This window comes from Plutella xylostella, chromosome 20 (assembly GCF_932276165.1).
Source record: "Plutella xylostella chromosome 20, ilPluXylo3.1, whole genome shotgun sequence".
Lineage (NCBI taxonomy): Eukaryota > Metazoa > Arthropoda > Insecta > Lepidoptera > Plutellidae > Plutella > Plutella xylostella.
Genome location: NC_064000.1, coordinates 4,838,506 through 4,864,413, shown reverse-complemented (window position 1 = coordinate 4,864,413; position 25,908 = coordinate 4,838,506). Strand labels below are relative to the sequence as shown.

Genomic DNA, 25,908 nt, shown 5'->3' with positions numbered 1-25,908 from the left:
TCCGATAGGCATAATTAATATCTATAATTCCCTATATACAAAATTATTGTGAATGTCACAGATTTGTTTGCAAGTTTTGGTCCACAATGGAACAAAACAACATGTCAATCATAATGGTTATTGATTACTTAAGTACACACATATATATAATTATTTTTCTTTTTTATATACACAGGGACATAGCTAAATATATGAGTACCTACTTACATAGGTTGCATAGATAGATAGTAGATTTCTTCACAACATATGCAAACATTTGAAGCAAAAAAATATACATTTCTACGGGATATTTAGGGTAGGGTCTAGACAATTATTGTACCTAGGTACCTACTACAGAATATTACTTATTTTTAAATACGTACACTTATTTATTTGCTAACTGCCACATGTAAGTAGATGGCAATGAATATAACTACGTTATTATACAAAATATAAAATATTATGACGATGTTATGTCATTTTTACGTAACTTAAAATAGTCATACGTTTCAGCCCTAAAATTTCGTTGTCACGATCTCCTAATGAACAAGATTGATTTCAACAGTAAGCCGAGCTTACTCGGGGAACCCTTCAGCACATTATAAACTCAATTTGCACCTTTCTCAAGGTTCCTACAATAGGGTTAACATACATAACTTTTTTGAAAAATAGGTATTCTCCTTTCAGTTTAATTATCCGAAATATAGGGTATACTTATGTATAAGTAGGTACTTAAAGTATTCTTAGAACTTTATAGATACTTTACATTCTTATACTAGGTATAATAATACATTTACTTAATCTAAAAAAAAGCCGTAATATTTTAACCGTAGTAATATTTTGACTAGGCATCTACTTTTAATTATATTTTAGCTCACATTTACTATAAAGAAGCTTTCGTTTACAACATTGCACTAAATAAATTTTCTGTATTCAGGGTTCTAAGCAATTCTTACATAATTATTACTTAGGTACCTACAATTCGATATTAATGCTAAATTTAAATAAATAAATATTTACTCTTTTATAGTTTCAACATCATAGTTATAAATATTATTAGCTAGACTTAGCTTAGCTATTAGGTACTATTATGTTTATGTATATAGGTATCCGCAAAATTTTATTTCAGAATTCGTTAAAGCATATCCTGCTGAGAGCCACTACACTTCATATACATATACAGTCATATAGCGCAGTGGCTAACGTGACGCGCTCTAATATATATAGGTAAGTACCTATAATTCATAAATTCTTCACACTCTATATTGCACAAATAAAGTACGTAGAACTTGCTACGCTAACCACGACGTTACATCGTTGTATTAAATGTACCGATGCCGATGGCATGACAGCCGTCTTTTTTTGTCAAGCTCTCCATCCAGTGTCTTTGAAGATGAACCTCTAACCGAAGACGTTCCTCACTCTGCTAGACGAAGGTGTCTACACATAGAGGCAGTGATCTCCTTCTCTTTGCTAGTCGAAGGTGCCTACACGTAGAGCCAGCCCTCCCTCTGTAGACGAAGGTGCCTACACATAGAGCCACTGAGCCCACTTTGCAGATGAACCTCAAGACCTCCCTCCCTCTGTAGACGAAGGTGCCTACACATAGAGCCAGTGACCTTTCTCGCTCTGTAAACCAAGGAGCCTACACATACAGCCAGTGCGTAGACGAAGGTGCCTACACATAGAGCCAGTGGGCCCACGTGAACCGGCTGACGGGGGCGCCGGCGCGGATGGCCTCGTGCTCAGACTCGGGCGATATGCAGCACGCGATGCGCTGGAAACAGACAAATCATAGTATTAAATATGACTTTATTTGGCTACCACAAATAACAACAGTTACCAAAAAAAGTATGTATAAACTGGCACAATTAACAATAAGCGGCCTTATCGCTAAGGGCGATCTCTTACAGGTAACTTTAATAGAAATATATTCGAGGTAATTTTAGTCGAAATGCTCTCAGTATCTTAGGGCATTTGCAACTTTTGCAGGAATATTTTCCTATAAGTATGGCTATAGAATCGCAGTTGTCTTCATTGATAGACCCCTCAAATATAATAATTTTCATCCACAGGATATCAATGCTGCTAACTCTTGCAGATAAAATAAAAAACTGCTTCATAAGTAACGAGTTAAGGACACTGAAGAGTGGAGCATCCCAGACTGTATCTTCAAATCCTTCAATGACGAATAATAGACCATCAATATTAGACAATGCCTTTGTTCTTGAAGATTCAATTATAACTGGCTTTTGGCAATAAGTACGTCTGAGTGTGAATTCTTAGACAGAGAACTTTCGTATGAACTAGGTAGATTGTCTATCGTATATACAGTCTATCTAACGATTTACATATAAGTAGCATTATATTATAATAATCGGATAGTGTATTAAGTGCCTAACTGCCTATGCCATATTTAAGTCCAAGTAAATAAGTAAGTACCAACTCTCAGTCTCAGTAAGGTATAAACAAAAAATACAAAAACACACTTTATTTTTTTTATTTATGCCCACTAAGACTTGATCAGCAGATAATAATCGGATAGTGTATTAAATAGGCCCTATTTAGCCTCAAAAAACACATCCTCAAAAGCGGACTTTAACCTCAAAACCACTACACACCTGGCGAAAAGTCCCCGGCGTAGACACGAGCTTGTAAACCGCGACGAGCGGGATCATGAGTATGGAGGAGCAGGCGAGCCCCCAGCCGAGGCACACGGCCCACGGCGGGTACGTGTAGTGCTGGTACTGCAGCGGCTGCTGGTAGAGGAGACCGAAGACCACCACACCCTGGGAGAGAGAGGGAGATGGAGTTATTGAAACAAAATACAAATGAAAGACTATCACCCTGGGGGGAGAGAGGGAGATATCATTGGCCACTGCATATTGACAGATGATTGTTACAGCGGCTGTGGGTTTTGAGAGCCACATTTTCTCTTGTGACTGAACAGGCCTATACGGCCTTACACTGAGTTATTGAAACAAATTAACCAGCTGGAAGAAGGGATAGGGCTGGAGTTTTAGATGTAATAGTTTGTTTGGTTTTAAGTGGAAATAGGACACTTACATGAAGGTGGAGGAAAACAAGGTGGAAAATGTAAGAATGTGTCGAAAGCATTGAAGGATTGAGTAACCCAGCGAGAAGAAGATCTTAAATGTCTGGTTAAGGCCAAATATAACTTCAATTTTATTATATTATTAATATAATTTATATTTATCATTTCTTGTAATATGTATATTTTATGTATTTCTTTTAAGTTAATTATCAAGTGACTTTTTAGTTTTTCCTGCTTTAATATACTTATCTTTTTTGCATCTTTTCACCTTTTTACTTGTACCTCCTGTAGGTTGGCTGGTAGAAAATGCTTTTAGCATTAAGTCCACCTTTTGTACACTTATATCTCATATTTGTGCAATAAAGTATTAAATAAATAAAATAAATAACCTTGAATATTGTAACTTACAATGATGAAAATGGGGCTGACGAACTTCCAGCATATCCTCCAATACAGACCGGGTCTGAAACCGAGCATCTTCTCCACGTCGTCTGAAAACTGCTTCAATCCTGCAACACAGTCATTAAACCAACTGTAAATAGAGGCGAGGTTTTTAAATAGGATGCAATGATAAAAATATTAAAAGAGATTAAAATTTTACCGTAAAACCAAGACACAGCAACAGCTTCAAACAAAGCGGAGCAGAGAAGCGATATACCAGCCGCATACGTGTCCAGTAAGTGGAACATGTAGATGCCACCCTGTAACATTATCATCAGTGAACATTATAATCAGTAGTGTTTCCTATTAAGTACTTACTTAGTATCATTAAAGACAAATTTCACTAGGGCTCCCCACAGGGACGATACATTGGACCTATGTTGTTCTTAATAGTTTGTAAAATATTTTTCTTGGATAACGATGATTCTGATGATTTAGAAGATGTCGACGATAATAATGAGTATGATCAAGATGATGATGTTGATGATGTTGATAATGATGAAAATGACAAACATTACCGGGGTGATATTGATGCAGGCGACACAGAAGGACACACAGACGACGAGCAGAGTGAAGTGCTCCCGACGCAGCCGCGTGGCGCCGCACGCGCGCGCCTCGTCCAGCAGGCCCGTGATCACGCACTCCAGGCCGCCCATCTGGGAACAGAGAATACAAACAATAATATATACCTCCTGACCGTGATTGATCAACGTAACTGCGACCTTCTGTTAGTGTGCTCTCTGGTGACTAAGTATTTAAGCCTTACTTATTTGAAAATGTGCGACTGCATTCGCGGCAAGTCAGCACCCCTCCATATAGATTGTACTGTATTGCTCTTATAAAGAATATCGCTACCCATGGCTTGACTTGGCTTAATTGGAATATCTGGCTCCTTGGCCATCCGCCGATGCGAGAGTCCGTTTTGGTCAGTCCCTTTTATTGTTATTCGAGCTTCTTTTTTTCAGAACCTTATTCAAGAAGCGCACTTTCCAAACTGACAAAATTAAATCTAGAGTATGACATGACATACCCCAGAGTCGAGTCCCAGCATGATGAGCATGAAGAAGAACAGCATGGCCCAGAGGCTGGCGCCGGGCAGCGTGGCCACCGCCTCCGGGTACACCTGGAACACCAGCCCCGGACCTGGCGACGAAACATATATACACCACGGTAACTATAGGTTAAGAACTGCCGCATATTTCTCTCAGAAGGACTAAGTAAACAGTTGTCGACCTTCTTCAAACAACTACGGGTAATATTATAAGGAGGGCGTTTAAAAGGTCATAAATCGCCTAATCAACAAAAGCAACCTAGCATTTGGGTAAACGCACCAAGGATAACTTCAGAGATAGCGTGAAATAGTGTGATAGTGACTTCTTTATGATTGTTTTCGAAATTGTCGAAGGTTCATGTTCATAACAACCTCAGCGGCAGCTACACGGGTGCGTTATCAACGTAGATAATTGTCATACATTAAAGGATTTTATCACCGTCGATAAAGAACCCGTGTAGCGGCCGCAGGACTTCGTTTGCACTCAGCGATCATAATACACATCTTTCGACCTTTTCTGACAATGTCCAGACTAGTCCAGCTCACCTTCAGTGGCGACGGAGGAGATGGGCACGCCCTGCTTGTGCGACATGAAGCCCAGGTACGTGAAGATCACGAACCCGGAGAAGAACGACGTGAAACAGTTGACGAGCGTCGTGATCAGACAGTCCCTGGAACACAACACATTTGTAAGAGTTTATTTCAATATTAATTAGTTAGATAAAGATTTTATGACAGCTGCTCTACATAGTTACCCCCTTATTCATTTTATTCGTTATTGGACGTTTTAGATTTTGTCACTCTCTGTCAAAGAACAAATAAGAGAATTAAGGACGCGTTTTCAAAAATCTTCTCTTCGATTTTAGGTATTGAGTCGTACTACTACATACGCACGGCTCTCACACACACAGTGGCATTATGCAAATCGTGAAATGAGAATGAGTATACTAAAAAAATAACTTGATCATTTTAGTATTTGGTTATATTTTCGTAAACTACAATCTATAATCAAAAGGTTCTTGTCTCTCGAGGGTCTGATGAGAAGCAGGAACAGGGCGACTGGGTCTCAATGATGGCAATAGCTAGGAACATCGAGATTGGGCTCATTCATTTAGTCTCAGGGTGCTGGTTTCAGGTGCGGTCTGGTGAGGGTCTGATGAGGAGCAGGAACATGGCGACTGGATCTCAATGACGGCAATAGGTAGGAACATCGAGATTGGGCTCATTCATTTAGTCTCAGGGTGCTGGTTTCAGGTGCGGTCTGGTGAGGGTCTGATGAGGAGCAGGAACATGGCGACTGGATCTCAATGACGGCAATAGGTAGGAACATCGAGATTGGGCTCATTCATTTAGTCTCAGGGTGCTGGTTTCAGGTGCGGTCTGGTGAGGGTCTGATGAGGAGCAGGAACATGGCGACTGGATCTCAATGATGGCAATAGCTAGGAACATCGAGATTGGGGTCGTTCATTTAGTCTCAGGGTGCTGGTTTCAGGTGTACGTCTACCCGCCTATGAGTTCCAGTAGCAGTCTCCGAAATCCATCATCTGGTCAGTAAAATAAAAATACAACAATATCGAGTCGGGTAAAAAAAGTACGGAAATAGGTAGGTAGGTACTTACATTTTTCGTAATCAATGAAGATTCAAGTCTCAAGAGCAAGGAAATAAAATAACTATTCGTATCTGTACAGCGATGTTTTCACTTTGAGCGGCGGAGAAAAACCGACACAGGTCCACCCACAAAGGCGCCGTGGCGCAGACTGATTTGATTTTTGAAAATTCATTGTAACAGTACGGGATAAGACAGTTGAAAAATGAACCCTATTACTTGCCGCTAAAGAATTACGAAGACCACGACAATCGTGTTTTTTTTTAAGAGAACAGTTTATTTATTTTCTTAGTTTTGTATAGGATTTCGGACCTATAGAAATAAGTTTCGCAAAATAGAGTATATCAATTATAAGAACATATTTTTTATAAACACTAAAATCTTATAATATCTGAGATTTGCGCACCTAAACACACCCTGTTTTCATTGTTTTCACGAGAGGAGGGTAAGGAAATTTGCTTTTACTGTATAAAAAACAGTGATTTCTCCAAATAAAAAAGCAGTTTCCAGTAGTCAAAAGCTTAGGCTATCTGTAGGTACCTAAACTAGTGGACATAATTCAACGGATTCAATCGTAAACTGCACCCGAAAACTACAGATTTCTCAGTTTTGCGGGCGTTGACGAAAATGCGCTCTTAATGAACTCACTTATAGCAGTTATTGTGGAAGGTGTTGTAGCTGGCATAGGAGAGGTGGACTCCGAACCCAGCGCCGACCGAGTAGAATATCTGCACCGCGGCATCCACCCACACCTGGACAAAAAGTAACATGGAAGGCTGATACGGTTAACCGTCGTATAGTTAGACTAATACCTACCAAAGAAGAAACCCTTCGAACGCAGCTCCAATAAATACTGGGCTTGAGACGCTACACTTAGCTGATAATACAAAGGTTGTCTGGCACAGTTCGCTTTTTATGATAAGACCGCCTTTTGTACCCTATTAATGTTGATTTTATCATTATTTTTTGTGTACAAATAACGACCATTCTATCTATCTTATTCGTATTTAAAACATGATTTTGGAGAGCTGACATGCAATCGGCACTTTTAATACCACCTTAGCGGGGTCAGGTTTCTTCGCCCTACTGTACCTGGGTGTCCTTCAGGCGGGTGAGCTCCGGCTGCAGGTAGTAGGCGATGCCGCTGGTGGCGCCCGGCAGCAGCAGGCCCCGCGCCAGCAGGATGGACAGCACCACGTAGGGCATCGTCGCCGTCAGCCAGACTACCTTGCCTGGTGAGGAGGATATGGGTTAGTTCTAATGTAATAGTTTGCACGCTTGCCTGTTCGTGGTCTCCACTCGGGAACTGAACGGACGCGAACGGTCATTGGTTCGTCGGTATATGGCGGGAAAAATGCCTCTTTAGCTTGTAGATTTTAATACCTATGATTGGTTTCTTTTAACTACTGTAGAATCGGTTACTATTGCGAATACAATTCATTTCCGATAATATCTTTAAGGGAAACGCCGAGCATAATCTTTATCCATAGTGCGCTGAACTATTTTAAATTGGTGGACCAGTGCAACCGTCAGAGTCCACATTTCTGCAAGCTTTTGACGGGACAGATATGTCTATAGCCAGACTGCTATACCCATTTGTATCATTCAAGAACCCCAATCATTACAACCTTTATCTTGGGTCTTTGCAGCCAATTTTTTGAGCTTCAATTTGTACCATCTTCAAAACTTAACCAAGATGATGCTTTACCAAACAACAGCTCCACCCACTCACCAGAGCTCTTGACTCCCTTGAAGAGCGATAGGTAGAGCGTGATGTAGACGACCCCGAGGCACATGGCGAGCTGCCACTTGGGCAGGCCGAGGTCGTTCAGCCCCTCCGAGTGCTGCATCTCCAGGACTGCGCGGCTGGAAACAAATGCTTATTTTAATCATAGTGTAATTTTTATTTCCGTAGAATTCTGACATTTCATAAGTGATGCTACTACAAAAAGAAAATTGACCAATTCCTTAACTACTTACCCGTATTTTTTTTACTAAATTTCTAAGGCTGTTTTAACAGCATGCCGATTAGATCACGCACGCGGGTTGCCGTTCACACGAGACGCGGGAAAATGGTGTGTCATCCCGCGTTCGTGATACAATCATGCTGTTAAGAAATCAGTTCCTGACTGATATATCAATCCCCTACAACCATTGACATATCCTATAACAAAATTTTACACATTTCTATGAAAATTCCATGAAAGGGGAAAATGTTGTTGACACTAAATCACTTCGTTCATTCTGCACTTGTGGGGTCACGCTATCACCAGGTAAAATTTAGAACTGGTCAAACTGAACAACTTTCCATTACGTTCCTCTCGCATAGAACACCAAATCATTTAAATTTATTATTGATGAACAATTCTAGTCACTCGACTTAGTTAGATGGCCTAAAGGGAACCTTCAAGCCTTTACGATCTGCTTTCTCCGAAGGACCAGTCTATCTTAATCAATTTCGCAGTATCTGGGCCCCGATCTTTCACCCTACTTGACAAAAGGACCCTAACGAATGAGATAGGTCTAATAAATACAACAATACTTTATTCAAATAGGCAATTTCACAAGAATTACTTTAGTAAATAAGGTAAGTACCCCTTAAAACTACATAAAGTACTACTTAAATTTCATTTTACAAAAGAAGATTTTATTATGTAAGTTCATACTGTAAGTTTATTTTGTTGACAAATGCCCGTGAAAACAATTTAACATAAACGACTGAATCTAATTGAAAAAACCTTTTGCGATACTGTAAACTGCAATTAAGTAAATCTGACCATTCATTTTGGCTGCGACAGACCTACACCTATAAATAAGTGCCTCGATTCACGAAACAACACGTTAGCTTTATCGAAATTTACGAACCATTTTTATATGCATCATAATCTTATAAAACACGCACTCACGCCTTGTACTAATGTACTCCCTTGCGGGGTAGGCAGAGGTGCATTGCTGCACCCACTTTTCGCCAGAGTGTATGTTAGTCCCAATGTAATAGGGGGCGGGCCTATTGCCATTTTACGGGCACATCCAAGACCCGAGAACCAATATCTGTGTTTAAACAAATATCTGCCCCAGCCGGGAATCGAACCCGGGACCATCGGCTCAGTAGTCAGGGTCACTAACCACTACGCCATTCGGTCGTCCTTATATTTTATGGGAATCCGTTATTAATCATTTTAATTAGGCACAAGATAGGTCATACTACGTGGTCTTATATGTACCACCTTTCCATCCGCAATGAGATAGGTAGGACCAGTGTTAAAGATTGGAACCTTTTCCGAGGTCGCATACCAGGGCTATTTTCTTCGTTTTTTTTCCCTTTAGTAGCCTCATCTACTAAGGGTGGATCTATGATGACACCACAACTGCTGAAACATCTAAAAAACCTACATCTATTAATTTCCATAGGCTGGTTGAAGATGTAAAGGTCAACGTCCGATTTTCTCTGTGCTTGACGACCGGCTTTTATACGTGAGCACTTACTGGAAGAACTCGCTGGCTGGAGTGAAGTGCGACAGCGGCCCCTGGTACTTGATGTCCGTATGGTTCGTCCCATTAGCCCGGGAGGAGTCCCAGCACTGCTCGCTGTTCCACGCGTTGTCGCAGTGCACCCACGGCAGCTCGGAGCGAGCTGATGAGATGAGGAAGTAGAGCGCCCAGCCTGTGGGAGGACAGTGGTTTACATGGGCGGATAGTGTTTACGTTGAACAATTAAAGTAAAGAACATTATTTTGCAATGCCCTGGAATGCGTGCGTGTTTTCAGTAGGTATATGTTTTTGATTTGGTTTTGATTTTTAAAGTCTTACATGTAAGAGTAAAATAAAACGTACTAAAAGATGTGACATAGTTTTTGAATGGCAAATACCAAAGTATAATTTGATGGTGATTAATTACGTTTCACCTCCATAACATAGATATAAATAATCTTGTATGTATCAACTATCAAAGTATACTGAAAGTAAAGTCTTAGACATCTTTAATTCATATACAAATCCTTTTAATAGTCATAAAACAGTAGGCAGATTGGCACAGTTTAAGCAGGCACATTTCAAGTCACAAGTGCAATTTCCGGAAGCAGTCCCTTAGATATGTTATTACATCGTAAATGTACTCGTATGGTTAGCCGTTTAAACACACAGTTTGGCAACCAGTTTTCATTTGGCCTCATTCCAAGGGGCTTATTGTAAAAATGATGGCCATTGTATACAGTGAATCACTGAATAAATCGATTTAAGCCCTTGCCCAATTAACTTACCGATGATTACGTTGTAGTAAAACGAGACGTAGAAAGCGACCATCACTGCGCAGAATCCGACACCTGTGAAAAATAGAAGCATTTCAGATATTATCGAAGAATCGTTGCTTCAGAATATAATTACTAAATGCAACCTTTACGTAATTTTCTTGACAGTAAAAACATGACTTGAATCGTAATTGAATCAAATCAAATGACCAATATTTAAATTAAACCTACAAAGAGTGAAAGCACATACCTACCTAATCAAGATGTAAAAACCTAAGAATGTCTGCATCTATGTTTGTGTCTACACAGGGGGATTTTAAAGTTATATTTTATACTACTTATATTTATAATAACTTAAAAAATCGAGGTATTCCTATGCGTAAACTGTTAACTATTCATTTAATGCACCAAAAACAAAGACACAGATGAAAGACTTATCAAAGCAACTTTAGCGACCACCGCACGTACCCTTAAACAGCGGGCATATCTTCCACAGCGTGATGGGTCCCTGGCGGTGGTACTGGCCGAGGATCAGCTCCATGTAGAACAGCGGCACCGCGCCGAACACCAGCATCAGCGTGTACGGGATCAGGAACGCTCCTGGGGGAAACGTGGTAGGGGGTAGTAAAAAAAGGTTAAGGGTAAGGTTTAATGGGTTACCCCCCCGTTCCCACTAGACGATACTGTCGGGCCGATTTTTTATCGTGTGTCGTAGAGGCAGAACATTTTATATGAAGCCGTCCACACTAGGCCGACACCGATTTACATATAAAATGCACATCCGGTAAAAAATCAAAAATTTATAGCCATATGGTGAAAAGTCTAGATCTGTTAAGATGAAAATTATATTTTTTTTAATTTCTTTGATTGCAGATTACTCTACAGATAAACGGCAAACCTAAAGAGGGAAAAACTTGGAAGATAGATTTTGATTGGTGTCCAGAAGTGGACAGTTATCGGATGTTATGATCCTCTTCTTCTTCACCGTGTCAAATTGTCAATAGCAACTGAAAATTTCACTCGGTATTGTGTATCTGCAGTTTGATTTACATACAATACACTAATACCTACTGATAATGATAATTTAACTTTTAAACTGGTTGATTCAGAACGAAATGATCGTTTCGATAAATCCAGGAACACAAACATATCTAATACCAGGTTGTGGATACGAACCTCCTCCGTTCCTGTAGCACAGGTAGGGGAAGCGCCACACGTTGGCGAGGTCCACGGCGAAGCCGATGATGGACAGCAGGAAGTCCGCGCCCGTGCCCCACGTCTCGCGCCCGTCGTCCGCCTGGCCTGCGGACCACGGTTATGGTGTTATGGAGCTTAAGTGCCAATTTCTCCATAGCGGGTTAGAGCATACCCAGGGATTATTGGTTGAATTTTGACACATCTGTCAAGAATTTAGTATGGAGATAACGTATAAAATTGACCAAACAATTATATCTATTCTGAAGGCAGAAATTCTTAATTTAGAGCTGTCAAAACCTTAAATTCTTTGTTAAAAATTCGACTTTATGATTGTTTCCGTAAATGTCATTTTATGCTAGCAATTTTTTTAGTTTGACAGCGTTAAAATTAGAATTTCTGCCTTCAGAATCGATATCAATACCTGGCTACGATTTAACCGACTATTGTGAAATTGGAGCTAAGGCTGTTTTAACAGCATGCGTACATACAAGTATTCATTGTAACACGTGGATGCACCCGAGACGCGGGAAAATGGCGTGCCATCCCGCGTGCGTTATGAAATTCTACAGGATAAGACAGTATTCCGTGCATCGTGACACTCACAAGCAATGAAAAAGTTCCCTTTTCAAAAAGTCGACACTTTCATTTTTTTCAAACATTTAATTTAGAATTAGATCGAAATATTTACGTTTTTAGTTAGTAATATCCGCAGTACATTTATACTTCAATATTGCACAGTTGCACAGTTTTTTTTCCATTCAGGAGTTATTTGGTGCTTTTCTCACTGGACCTTTTTCCTTGCTCGTCAGTGATCTTTAAGTATGTATTACAACGCAGGTGTTGTCCAAAAACATAAGAACTACCTACTTAAATTGTGGCCTACCTATACCATTTTCCAGAACTAATGATATGGGGGACGTTTTCATGACGTTTTGAGTTTGGCAGTTTTAGAGATGTCCGAGAGTAAAATTCTATCGACTTGTACCTATCGATATTTGTACGGGTCAATTTGTATGTGTCAGATTAAACACCGACATTGATGATCAGTTCATCTTGCAAACAATCTATCCGAGCCAAATAGTCACAGTCCTGTAATATAATTATTTTTGTTCTATCAACCAAACTCAAATGAATTACAAACTCACGACATTCCGAGTTTAAAACAGCCTTTCTCGGCATTTTGACAAAAATAACAAACAAAATGACAACAAACAGACCGAAATTTTCCAACAACAATAGGATAATAAAACCATAAATAAAACTTTACTCAAACTATACGAAGGATATCGATGAACTACATGAAGGTAGATTATTAATAAAATAATAATAATAATGTCCTCCTAGCCGAATTTCGACCACGGCGGCCAATCTCAATTGAGATCAGCCATCTACGCAGGAGTAGATTATAGTGCCCAAGTGTGTGCGCAGTACACAGGAGCACTCTCTGTTCCATCACTCTCATAGCCCAATGGGACGGATTGACCGACACGACTGGAGAGAGCTAGGCGCAGGACCGACTGCTTTACATGCCCATCCGATAGCATGGATCGTTTCACTGTTTCGGACATCAGGTGATCAGCCTTCTATGTCCTAACCAAACTTAGAACCACAATTTAGAAACACAAATTGATGGTTAATAAAATATATTAAAATTGTTATTATTCTGAGAGGCAGCATGAGAGAAATATGCACTCTGATTAAAAACATCATAGTTTGTTTTAAAGCTGTTGATGAGAAAGTAAGTAAGAAATACTATATACCTACTTACTATAATACAATGTAAAAAATTCTAATATTTTATCGATTTCAGAACGTCGACTTTGATGTGTCCCGTCTCTAGTACGTTCCATTTTACCAAAGTGTGTACTCAAGAAATATATATTATCTGTGGTCGTTGTCAATAAAATTACAGATTTTGCAATAGTATTCATGCGTTAAATGGAAAATTTTAAAGTGTCACCCATATCATTGGTTCTGGAAAGTGTTTGTGCCGTAAATTTGATGAATATGATATGTTTTTAAATTCTGTTTTGACATTCATACTACCAGTCAGAAGTAATTTGTATATAGTAGGTATTGATGTTTTACTCCAAACTAAATCAATATCTTAGATTCAAGTTTATAAAGTATACGTTTACTTAAGGTATACGTTTGCCTTTCTTACAATCCTGTAAAACCGCAAAATACGATGTCAAAGAGCAGTATTGGTAGAAACTTACTTTTAAGAATGATTTAGAATCCTTTGACTTACCTAAGTTTCAATTTATTTAATTTGTAACCCGAAATGTACATTAAAATGGCGAGAGTCGTTCTGGAGATCATTAGAAGAGGCTTATATGACCACCAGGATTATAATTGGATTACAGCAGGTGGGTTTATAGTAGGCTGACGATCAGTGAAGACTCAAATTAATGTTGAAAATCACTTCGACTGATTGAAATAATTGTTAGGGTGTAACGCGGTAGAATAAAATATGTTTTCACGATACCGGAGGGATTTTAAACATTATACGACTGTAAGGCAATTCTTTTTTCCTACTGATCTACTATTTTAACCTAAGTAGTGCTGTTAGGTATGTGGCTTATTTATACATATCGCACCCCTATCCCAATACCCAGGTGAGGATTATACGCCAAATCATTAACGCACTCTCATTCTTTTGGATTGTGACGGTATTGAAATAAGGCTGCGATATGCTAATACAGGGTGTTGTAAAAAGGGTATACTAAGCTGAAACCAGCATGTGTACCACATAGTATACCCTTTTTACAACAAGCTGTATATTTTCTTACCATCGGTGCATAGTTTGATGCTGTTGGCGCGAGTTTTCTTGGCCGCCTCGCTGTAGTAGCCCTCCTCCTCTATCTGCACCTTGGGCTCCTCTGAGGGGAAATGTATTCATTTGAAGTCGTCAAGATATAGCAACATAACCTTTGATAAAGCAACAAAAAGTTAAAATATAAGTGTTTTTATTCTACGTATTTATAAATACTTATATTTTTTTACAAACTACTCTCCGTTCGAATAAATTTTTTCTTTTTAGAAAATCGGAGGCAAGAAACTCCATGGAATAAAGTTTAAAATTTGGTAGCCATATTTCAGCCGCTGCCTGTAAAAGGGTTCAATTCAATTTGAAAGTAAAAGAATCTATGATTGCATTGAATAGGGACTTACTTTTGTAGCAAGACAGTGTGACCACCGATCCTTTCGTTGATTTGTGGTCTGCAATTAAATATAACAAAATTATAACTTCCTGAAAAAAAATATTAATTTTCAGAGATGTATCATAAGTATAGCTAGTTTAATAATGAGGAAATGACCCGATTTTGGCAAACCAAACAATGCATTACATGAAATATTCTCATTGTAAACATCTTTGAATACAGGAACTACATTATAAGTGAGTCATTATCCCATTCCCATACTAAATTGGCATATTGTGCTGCTGATATCCGGTACCCTAAGGCTGTGGCCACGGAACCAGCGACTCGCTAGTGGTCGCAGCTCGACTCGACAACTCGTCAACGTCATCCTATCAAGATGACTCGGTATTCTGTTTCGTGGTCAACTTAACAAAAATAAGTGTCTGTAAATACTGTACATCTGTATTATATTATATACCGGCTTAATATTATGAGCTGTTTGGAAACATTATCTTATTTTTGAAGGTATACTAAAACCACCAGAAGAGTATATAACCATGCTATTTATTTGCAATTTTTTTAAAACTACTGCATTGTATGATGTATTTTGGCTTTTCTCATATTTTCTAGGACCGTTCCTCACACCCCGCACCCCGCACCCTAATACCCACTTGGCAGACGTCGCGCTAAGTGCCCGTCTTATGGCTAATTGGGTAACCATCACAAGCGAATCATTACTCAATCTCTAATGAGCTTAGATGTACAAATCATCAATAGAGTATGATCGGCTTACTGGTGGATTTAACATGGGTAGTAGTACTTAAGTTATTCTAATTCTACACATGGTTAAACGTAAAACTTTGTAAAATACTGTATAAGTAATACATATAATAATTTGAGGATACATAATTTAATTTAAATATGTATTATAAATAAAAATACAGTAAATCCTTCCGTAACTTCCGGTACTTTTCGTCTATACATTGTTTTCATATTAGGCCTATTGTAACGACAAAAGATAAACACATACATCATAATAATATAATCTCCGGACTTTAGTAGGTTTGTAAGTATAAGTATAAGAGTCCACCCGCCCCCAATATTTTTCTAACCAAAGTAAGCAACACTGCCTAAACTAATAACAGCGATTTTTCAGGTCGGAAATGGCCCATGAAGGGTTTGATAAACAATTGACCTTGAGTGTATTGTGTTGTTTCCCCTCTGCCTCTGAAAGAACTTGCTCTGAGTTCAACAAACATTGCCCACCTGTTGCGTTGCTACTGGGAAAATATTTGTAAGAATGCCTTTCAGTCTAGAAATAATGTTTACGTTGTAAGTAGGTGTTATTTGTAACAATTCATGTATTGCGACGTTAGCCTTGTAGTAGTCAACAGTATTTTTTCATCATATTTTTTTTTAGTTTTTAGGATTAACGAAGAAGTAGATTCTTAACAGCACAGAATTAAATCCAGGGCATAATAAATACAGCACTACATTGTAATGATCAGCTCATATGGATTAAGATAATGTAAGAATTAAAAACCGAAAAGAAAGTCTCATGTATCTGAAGGCCTAGCACGGTGCGCAAGACGCACACGTCAAGACGAAACAAAAGTTTTCGAAGCTCTCGTGCTAGGCCTTCTGATGCCTGTCCTTCTTAATCTATCGATAATAGGAATACCGTTCATTCTAGTCCGCTCTCAATAAAACCGGGGAATGCGGGCCGCCATTATGACATTGCGAGGCGAGCGGCGGGAAAAATCCACAATGCCTCGGATTCTTCGCGCCGCGGCGGCGGAGGAATTTGAAAATCGAAAAGAATTTCACCACCGACCAAGGAGGTCGAAATTGACATGTCCAACCTCTTTATGAAGAGATTTTTAGGCACCTTGTCCAGTAGGAAACAGTTTACGCTGTCTGAGTTAGCGGCGGTTTAGTATGCCGAGTGTTTTATAGTTTTCTAGATTGCTCACTCTACGCACGGGTCAGCAGTTTTATTACTGAGTAAGTAAGCAGCCTTAATTACTTGTTTATTAAAACAGATCCAACCCTCCAGTGCAGCCAATATTTTGAACGACTGCACTATTGGAATATTTTCAAACCCTTAATTAAAAACAATCAAGACCAATGATAGCAAATAAAAGTTTGCACAACTAGTGCATCTCATATTTTTCTCCCGAGCGCACGCAAACGACTTTAGAACTTTGCCAAAGCAACAAAAAGTCCTCCTACTGGCTCCAAGTTGAGAACTTATATAAAATTTATGGAGTCGCACTTCACAGATAATTTAATTACTTTAATTCACATTGATCGAGTCAAAGAGTATCAAAACTTTTACTAGAGTTTTAAAATATATTTCTGCATAAGTTGTGTTTCTGCGAGTTACTTATAAATCCAATACATAGGCGATGCAAGGTTATTTTAATTGATACATAATAAAAGTAACATATATAGAACATACGTATATTAGCTACAGAGTATGGTTCTTTTTCCAATATTCCAAATATCTAATTACACTAATGCTGGCCGGAACTGAACACTGAACAGTCTATAATGAAGACTAGTAGTCCAGAAGTGAAAGCAGTAGGAGTAGTAGTATAGACAGGATTCAGAAAGGAGCGTAAGGCTAATATGGTCCTAACACATATAAGCGTAACGTAAAGAAAAAAAGGCGATCCCTTTACGTTACGTATGTGCGGTGACCTTAAAGGAGTCAGTAAACTAAACAGGTTATTAAAAGAAGGCGTTGCAATTTTACAGACAAACAAATAATCATACCAGCAATCAGTGTTGGCCGTTTAAGTTCCATTTGATTTGAATCGCGCAATCCCCAGCACAGATCAAGGCCGTCAGCTCATCAAGAATCAATCATCAGCTGGATGCCTAGCAGGGTTCCGGAAGAAAAAATATGGTCCACGAAAAAAAATCGTATGCCGTCGTTGCCGATGGTATCTTTTGGGAATCGTTGATATAAAATGTATTATTTACTTAATTAGGAGTATAAATAATTAAATATTGGATTATCACTTTAAAACTTATGCATAATTCGTTTCTTACAAAATTTTAGCTACGCCGCTATTGCTACGATGCCGACGCTACGCTGCTACGAGTTGCGTAGCGCGCTACGTGGCTACGAGTCGTCGTAGCAAGAGAGGAATCTCGAGATTCGAATCTACTGTTTCTCTAGAGTTTTTGAAAAAGATATTGTTCAAAGACTGTTTGTCTCTGTTTATGTATTTTTAGTTAATGTATTGCTACGAATTTATGTAAATTAATGTATTGCTCCGGACATTTATGCACATTTTATGTATTGCTCCTTCAAAGATATTATTAAGATATTTTTTTTCTTGTCAGTGTTGATCAATGCTAAACTTTTTCATTCTTTCTTGACCGCTTTTTTCTCTGAATGTAGATTGGCAGTTTTGTATCGCAACGCCATTGTTTTATTCAGAATACAAAAGAGCCTTTCGCTCTTTTCAGGCAACAACCACATTCTCTAACTGCTTTTCTATTGCCGTAGATATTTAAGAACATATTTTTGTTTCGTTTTATATAATTAATGGTTTAAAAACTCCTAGTTTTCTTTCAAATATTTAAATTTAAATTTATTTCACTTTCACAACTATGAACCAGAAAGCATTTAAAATGAAATGGAATAGCAGTGCGGGCAATTTGTTTCGCCCCTAGGGCAGGAAAGTGTTGACTCAAGACAGCAATTACTGACTGTTTTCACCAGGCGGACGTGTATCTATTCTTAGTCGCACAACTCTGTATAAATACAGAGATATTCTCAACGATAAATAAAAATAATATAATTCGGAAATTAGTTTCAAAAGGAAGAGTTTACGATAATCGTCAGTCCTTATGCGAATAATTTAGTAAAATTATGCTTGTCAACAAAAGATGTAATAATATTATCTTGCTTGTTTTGGAATCTACCAACCCACACTAGTCCAGCGTGGTCTTTCATTGGAAATCGACCCGTGCCCCAGCAGTCAGAAATTGTTAAGAGTAAATAAAACTGCCCCCATATGTTTTGTTTGTAGTTGGAGTTTGTTTCAATTGCAAAGTTTTCGGAATCTATTAAGTAGATACTAACCTAGAGCCCGGGGCGTGCTGGACGCGGAGCAGTACCCGTCGTCCCGGGCGCTGCGTCCCCCGGGCGTGCCCCCGGCCCCGGCCCCGCCCCCGCGTCCCCCGCCCCCGGCCCCGCGGCTCAGCAGCGCGGGGCTGGCGCGCTGCTCCTCGTACGACGGCGCCGTGTGCGTCACCACGCCCACGCCGCTGAGGGATGCCTGTGGGATTGACACTTGATCATGAGGAGGCTTAAGCTAGAAGGCCTAGCACGGAGCGCAAGACGTTCACATCAAGAGGTGATAAAAGTATTCCAGCGCACTCTCTCTTGAAGCCGCGCGATGTGCACTCACTGCACGAATCAAAACTTCTGTCACGTTTTTTTGTGCGCTTCTTGCACCTCATGCTAGGCCTTCTGAAGTGCTACAAAAAACGAACCAGAGAGACCTATATTATATCATGCAATCGGTCGAGCAGTCGCGGAAAGCGCAGTATGCGTGCATAACGTCGTTTTGTAAACTGCTGCGACCCTACAGAGTAGTAATAGCTACCTTAATGCCACTATGCTGTTGCTGTTACAAGTTTTACGTATCTGGTTTTATTAAGGTATGTATTGGACCATTTCATTACATATTTTGTCATTTTTCTCTCAGGGGAATTTTAAGTAAAACCAAGTAATTATACAACCGGCAGCTCACCATAGTGGGTACTTTACTAGTGTCGTGGAAGAAGTCCCGTTCATATAGGTTGATGTTGGCGCGCCGGTCGCACGACTGGTTGTCGGACAAGTCCGGTCGGTGCGCTGGCTGGGAGTCGTTCACCTGTACAGACCAATGGTTAAAGGTATTAACAGAGTATTCTGTAGTGGTAGGGTGACGTGTCTGCTTTTAAAACAGGTTCGATTCTTATTGTTGTTGTTGTTGTTCCTATGGCACCCCAGAGGTGCAGAGGGTCTCCACTAACGTCCGCCAATTCCGCCTATCTTCGGCTGTACTTTTGGCCTCGCTCCAGCTTAGTCCAGCGGCTCGCAGCTCGTTTTCGACGCTTCGGCGCCATGTCTGGACAGGGCGTCCACGGGAGCGCTTGCCATTTGGTGGCCTCCAGTCAAAAGCTACGTTTGCGGCATTCGTAGCTCCTCTTCGTACAGTGTGCCCAATCCATCTCCACTTTCGCTTCGCAATTTCCTTACCGATGGGAGATTGTCGGCACAGCTTCCACAGATCTTCGTTACGTATTGTCTTCGGCCAGAAAACGCGCAGGATCGATCTTAGGGACTTATTGACGAACACTTGCAGTTTGTTCGTCAGCCCTTTCGTCACTCTCCACGTTTCGCAACCAAAGAGCAATACGGACTTCACGATGGAGTCGAAGAGGGAGATTTTTATCCGCCTTGTGAGCACATTCGAGTCCCAAACAGGTTTGAGCTGGGCAAACGCAGCCTTCGCCTTCTTGATCCTGCTCTCTATATCCTCATCTGCTCCTCCCTGACGGGTGACCGTGCTTCCGAGGTAAGTGAATGTATCGACCGAGTCCAAGCGTTGGTTATCGAGTATTAAGGCGTCCGAGGTTTTAGCCTTGATACGCATATCGACTGTTTTGCGTCGGTTTATTCTCAGACCCATTACTCTGGCTTCCTCCTGCAGGTGTACGAGTTTCTCTTGTAATAGGTCGAGAGTTGGCGAAATCAACACTATGTCGTCCGCATAGTCTAGGTCCTCTAAGACACCTGAAGCCCAGCTTATGCCTCTCGGGATAGCAACCACGTTCCTCATCACATCGTCAAGGAGAATAACAAATAGGAGCGGTGACAGGAGACATCCCTGCTTGACGCCAGCTGAAATGCGTATTGGGGCCCCAAGCTCTTTTTCATGAACGACCCTACATGTACTGCCCTCGTATAGCGAGCGTATAACTTGGATGATGCAGGCTGGTATGCCTCTGCGTTGTAGACTTGACCACAACGCGGTCCACTTCACGGTGTCGAAGGCTTTTTCGAAGTCTACAAAGGCCAGAAATAGCTCCGACTGCCATTCGACACATTGCTCAATAAGGACCCGTAGGGTGTTGGTGTGGTCAGTGCAGGAGCGTCCAGGGCGAAAACCAGCCTGCTCATCTCTGAGGGTCACTGCTACTTTCGGCGCGATGCGGTTTAGCAGGATCTTAGCTAAGACTTTGGCGGCAGCGGGCAGTAGTGTGATGCCGCGCCAGTTGTCGCATCGCGATGGGTCCCCCTTCTTTGGAACTTTCACCAGGAGTCCTTGTTTCCACTCGGCGGGTACTTGTCCGGCTTCCCAGATACGGGTCAACAGGGGGAACAGTATAGTAGCAGACATTGGAGCATCAGCCCTCAGCATATCTACATGGATGTTGTCGATACCTGGCGCCTTCCCTGGCTTCAGTGATTTCACAGCTGCAACTACTTCTTCGAAAGAGGGTGGCGCTGTTGGTATGTCCAGAAGAATGCTGTTGCTATCCATGCTGATGGGCTCTTGTTGGTCTGTGCCCTGGGCTTGCTCTAGGAGACTCGAAAAGTGCTCTGTCCATCGCAGCAGCTGCTCGCTCTGGGTGCACAATAGACTGCCATCGCTGGCTCTGAGTGGCTTCCTCGCAGGTCGTGTGCGTCTTCCACTGAGGCGTCGCGTCACGTCGTATAGTGCACGCATGTCCTTGTGGCGAGCGGCTACGTTGGCACGGTCTGCCAACTCGTCTGCGGCTCTGCGGCGGTCTCGACGTGCAGTCCTCTTTATTTGTGACCGGAGGTTGGCATATCGGCTTCTTAAGCAAGATGCTTCCGGCTCCACTGCAGACAGTAGTTGGCCTTTGACTTGGTGCCGATCCTCAATTGCCTGCCACAGTTCTTGCGACATCCAGTTCTCTCTTTGAGGCTTGGAGTAACCGAGCACCTCTTCCCCTGCGTTTGTGTAGGCGTTCCTTATGCGCGTCCAAGATCCATCCATTTCCTCGTCCTCGAGTTCTTCTAGAAGTTTGTACTGATTCCTAAGGGATATGCGGAATTTCTCCCGCCATTCCGGGTCTCGGAGTTTTCGTACTTCGAAGCTTCTAGACGTCTGCTCAGGTTTACGGATTGGGGTGCACAACTTGAGGCGCACTTCGGCTACTACAAGGTGGTGGTCGCTATCCACATCCGCACCGCGTCGGTTCCTCACATCCAGCAACGAGGATCTCCAGGAACGGCTGATCGCAACATGGTCTATTTGGTTGCGGGTAACACCATCAGGGGATACCCATGTGACCTTATGACACTCCTTATGTTTAAAAAGAGTGCCACCCACAACCAAATTCTGTGATGAACAGAGCTCGCCGAAAAGTTCTCCGTTCTCGTTCATGTTTCCGGTAGCTCCTTCAGAGCCCATAAACTGTTCGCGGTTCGTATTGTCACTACCCAGTTTTGCGTTGAAGTCTCCCATCAAGATGACGATGTCCTGTCTGGGGATGTTTCTGAGGGTGTGCTCGAGCTGCTCATAGAACGCCGTCTTAGCATCGTCTTTAGCAGAGTTAGTTGGAGCGTAGCATTGGACGATGCTAATTTTACGAGCGCGGGAGTCGAAACGTGCCGTGATTATGCGTTCCGAAACTGGCTTCCAACTCAACAGGCTCATCTTGGCACTGCGGCTTAAAAGTAGACCAACTCCGAATTCACGGCTCGCATCCTCGTCTTCTTTGCCGCTGTACAATAGTGTGGTACCGTAATCTGCTGAATCTTCACCAAACCCATTCCACCTCGTCTCGCTCAGTCCAAGTATGTGGATGCCGTAGTCGTTCATGACTTTGGCTACTTGGGGTAGCCTTTCAGGTCGAGCCATGGTCCTGACATTCCAGCATCCAATCCGTGTCCGTTTTCGAAAGCCAAAAGTCGTCGTATAAGTGGTCCGGTTATTACTGTTAATTGGAGAATTCTCAATCAAATGTTTTTAAGGGTGTGCAGGTGATTAGCCCACAGCACCCCGATCACGACGATGGGGCTGCCATCTGTGCGTCCGTGCCCGCAGAGCCAGTCTGTTTAGGGGGTACCCCAAGGCTTCTGGCAGCCTTTGTGGTTTCATACGGAGTGTCCTTCTCCGGCCTGTTGGTCCGCGGGAACTATTTTATTTCATTCTTATTGTAGAAGTTGTTAAAATAAAATAATTTGTTGGATTGGGCCGAGCGCTGCGAAACTGGGCATTAGAACTCAATTTGTTAAAAACATTTCTAACAATTAAAACAATAACCGTGAACCCGTGTCCTATGACTACTATAACAAGTGTACAGGAAAATAATACAATAAAATTGTTCATATTTCGAAACCAGAAATCTGCAAATCTGTTATTGGTAATAATCACTCAAACCTTTTGAGATGCTTAATTTTATTACACAATTCTAAAAATTTAACCACCCATTAAAAGCGAGATATTTATTTTACGGCAGAAACAATAGAGTTCTGAGAAGAAGATTACGAGAGACAGTATAATGGATCGCCGCGGTCGCGACCGAGTATTTGCACGCAGAGTGACGAACATATTGATAGGACAATGTTACAGAATAAGTGCTTCTTCCTTGCTAAATTTGTAGGTCTATCATCTTACGGGGGCATAGCTTTTATTTATTCTATACAAATCTTCATCAGAAAACCTTCTTCATAGCGCATCGGTGATAAACACAGACTACTGTTTGTCACCATGGTGAAAGGATTGGCCAGTCTAATTAGCCGCTGATTAGTGTATGTTTCTGACTGCACAAGGTGCGCTGGACATATAGAAACAGGGGGGTTTAGGAGGCTTCTTTCGTGCACCCAAACCATGAGCCAATTAGAAACTTCTTCTAAACATAATATATCATAGTCGAGTGTACAAGTACATACCTGCCCCTGTGTGGGGGGCGACGACCCCCGCCGCGACCCGCTACTGGATGACCTGTTGCTCGCATCTGCAACAAGGACCATATGCCACTCTAATATGAATTGCGTTGGAAAAAACTTTCAAAAAGTGAACGATGTAGTAGGTAGGTACTGTGAATTTGAAATATGGAAATTTACAAGGTATGTATAACACTTCATATTCGTAGTATATCGATTAATCCCTATAGAGCTATAGAGAAAACAAAATTGCTTAAATTAGGTGCCTAATTAGAAATATCTCTCCCGGCCGGGAATCGAGCCCTGGACGTTAGGCGTAGCAGTCAGGGTTCAACTACTGACTGCACCGGCCGTCCGATGAAAATTTACATAATCATCGATGCAAAATTATGATTTTAAACGAAATTAAATCGATCTGTTAATTTACCTGCCACTGGCACTGAGGGAATCCTATGGGAAATTTCAAATAAAACTCGAGTTTCTTAACATATTCGTAAAAATATAGGAATTCAACGTTTTTTTCAGACATTTTCGGGAGGCTCGGGCCTCATTTAGTCCTAAATAAATAAGAAACTCATTAAGATCGGACATGCAGAGCGTACTGGGAGAGAAAAATAACAAAACAAACACAAACTAGGCTATCAGAATATTAATCACATTTTTTCCAAGGTATTTACTGCTTAGAAGTATAATCTACCTAGGTATGTATTTGTATGTTTATATTGAAAGGCAATAAAAAAATATAATGACTTTCTTTTAACATTATATTAAAGTAAACAAAGACAGACATCGAGTGCTTCGAAAACTTTTGTTACGTCTTGACGTGCGCGTCTTGCACACCGTTCTAGGCCTTCAGGTAGGTGTACTTGAGACTTTCTTTTCTGTTTTTAATTCTTACATTATCTTAATCCATATGAGCTTAGGAAACTACTAATTATTTAAAGTAACTCCACAGATAAAAAAAAACACTAAGGGCCAGTTTTTTGATCCCTAGTTAACTCAACTATTGGTCAAAAATGGCTACCATTAGTTAAAATCCAACAAAATTCGTATGCAGCTGTCATGTTTGACAAGTGACTTGACTAATGGTTAATGTTGACCACGGATCAAAAAACTTGGCCTAAGTGTCATTAACTACCCGACAAGCATCAAGTAAAACCATAGCATTTATACCAGTCTGCATATTCCAATACAGAATACATGTAATTATGAACATCAGACAGAATATTTCAATTCCTCGAACCTCGTGGAAAATTTACACAATGCAATCCAACACACGTGTAAATAATATCATTACGTCCAGTGAAACTATCTATTGTTCGATGAAAAAGGGATTATTGGAAATCGAATGCTGAAATTATTATGAAAGTTTTTAGGATTTTTCGCTGCCCTTTTTTATGAGATTACAGGATTAAAAGATTGCGAAAAATCTTTGGAATTAGCATCGTAATCGTATTAGAAACAGATAAAAAGGTTTTCGTAATCCGCTTACCACTCTATATTCACTCAGAATTTATCTAAATGTAATAAATAACAATTATGTTTGATATAACTATGTTTTTGGCTGAAATATGGGAAGTAGTTAAGGGAAGGACGATACCTAACCTAACCAGCTACCTGTCTGATAGTTTTCCAAATGTTCCCTGCCTCTAAGTGATTTTCACAAGAGATTCTCAAGAACTCATCTAACCCATTGGCTCTTCGACAGGTAAGACAGAAAAACTGTGTTTCAGGTTTAACTATACATATTTTAATTGCTATTTCGATAATCTTCGGTCTGCAAAAAAAGCTTATTATTACTATAGTGCTCTAGTAGAACTTTCCATTAAGGTGAGGATTTTTTAACCGATTTAATCATAATTGTGCATTCTATGCTAGTAATATTGAAGGCTACATTACCGTGGCTGTGCGCGCGGTCGCCCGCGCTGACGCTGTTGCCGTGGCCCGGCATGCCCGCCATGCCGCCGCCTACGCAACACGCTCCTCCATGCCACTGCCTCTGTAAGCAAACATATATACAGCTGTTAACTTCGTTTATTACGATATAATAATTCAAGTACTTATGGAGGTATTAATTTCCTCTTTCTTTAGTGTTTCTATTTTTGTAATATTTCCTCGTTGTATTCAATTGCCTCTTCTAGAGCGTATAAGGTTGCGTGAAAGAGATCACTTTTAATAATAAAGTCACCAATATTGTATTGTGTTTTAGTTATAACTATGAATGTCACCTAAAGTGTTTTTTCTCCTTGGCGTAAGCCAACA

At 40.7% G+C, this 25,908-nt stretch overlaps 1 protein-coding gene across 1 annotated transcript; it reads right to left on the bottom strand.

Moving 5' to 3' along the window:
• Positions 1 to 468: 468 nt before the first annotated feature.
• Positions 469 to 25,639, bottom strand: LOC105393820 (sodium-dependent noradrenaline transporter). Its single transcript, XM_011565631.3, has 20 exons — positions 25,546 to 25,639; positions 23,653 to 23,717; positions 19,493 to 19,615; positions 18,820 to 19,015; positions 14,752 to 14,799; positions 14,370 to 14,459; positions 11,557 to 11,682; positions 10,849 to 10,980; positions 10,393 to 10,455; positions 9,620 to 9,797; positions 7,866 to 7,999; positions 7,226 to 7,365; positions 6,782 to 6,885; positions 5,073 to 5,197; positions 4,506 to 4,618; positions 3,994 to 4,131; positions 3,636 to 3,735; positions 3,443 to 3,543; positions 2,601 to 2,768; positions 469 to 1,756 (listed from the first exon to the last, which is right to left on the bottom strand). Exons 1-20 carry the CDS (start codon positions 25,604 to 25,606, stop codon positions 1,658 to 1,660), a joined length of 2,304 nt encoding a protein of 767 aa, XP_011563933.3. The 5' UTR covers positions 25,607 to 25,639; the 3' UTR covers positions 469 to 1,657.
• Between the last annotated feature and the right edge of the window lie 269 nt (positions 25,640 to 25,908).

What these genes read in the sequence shown, in the direction of transcription:
- LOC105393820 (XM_011565631.3), bottom strand. Translation starts at nt 25,606, where the DNA reads ATGGCGGGCATGCCGGGCCACGGCAACAGCGTCAGCGCGGGCGACCGC. An exon ending in TTCCACAATAACTGCTATAA is followed by an intron (nt 5,198 to 6,781) that starts GTGAGTTCATTA and finishes GTTGTGTTCCAG; the next exon opens with GGACTGTCTGATCACGACGC. An exon ending in TGCTGTGTCTTGGTTTTACG is followed by an intron (nt 3,544 to 3,635) that starts GTAAAATTTTAA and finishes ACTGTGTTGCAG; the next exon opens with GATTGAAGCAGTTTTCAGAC.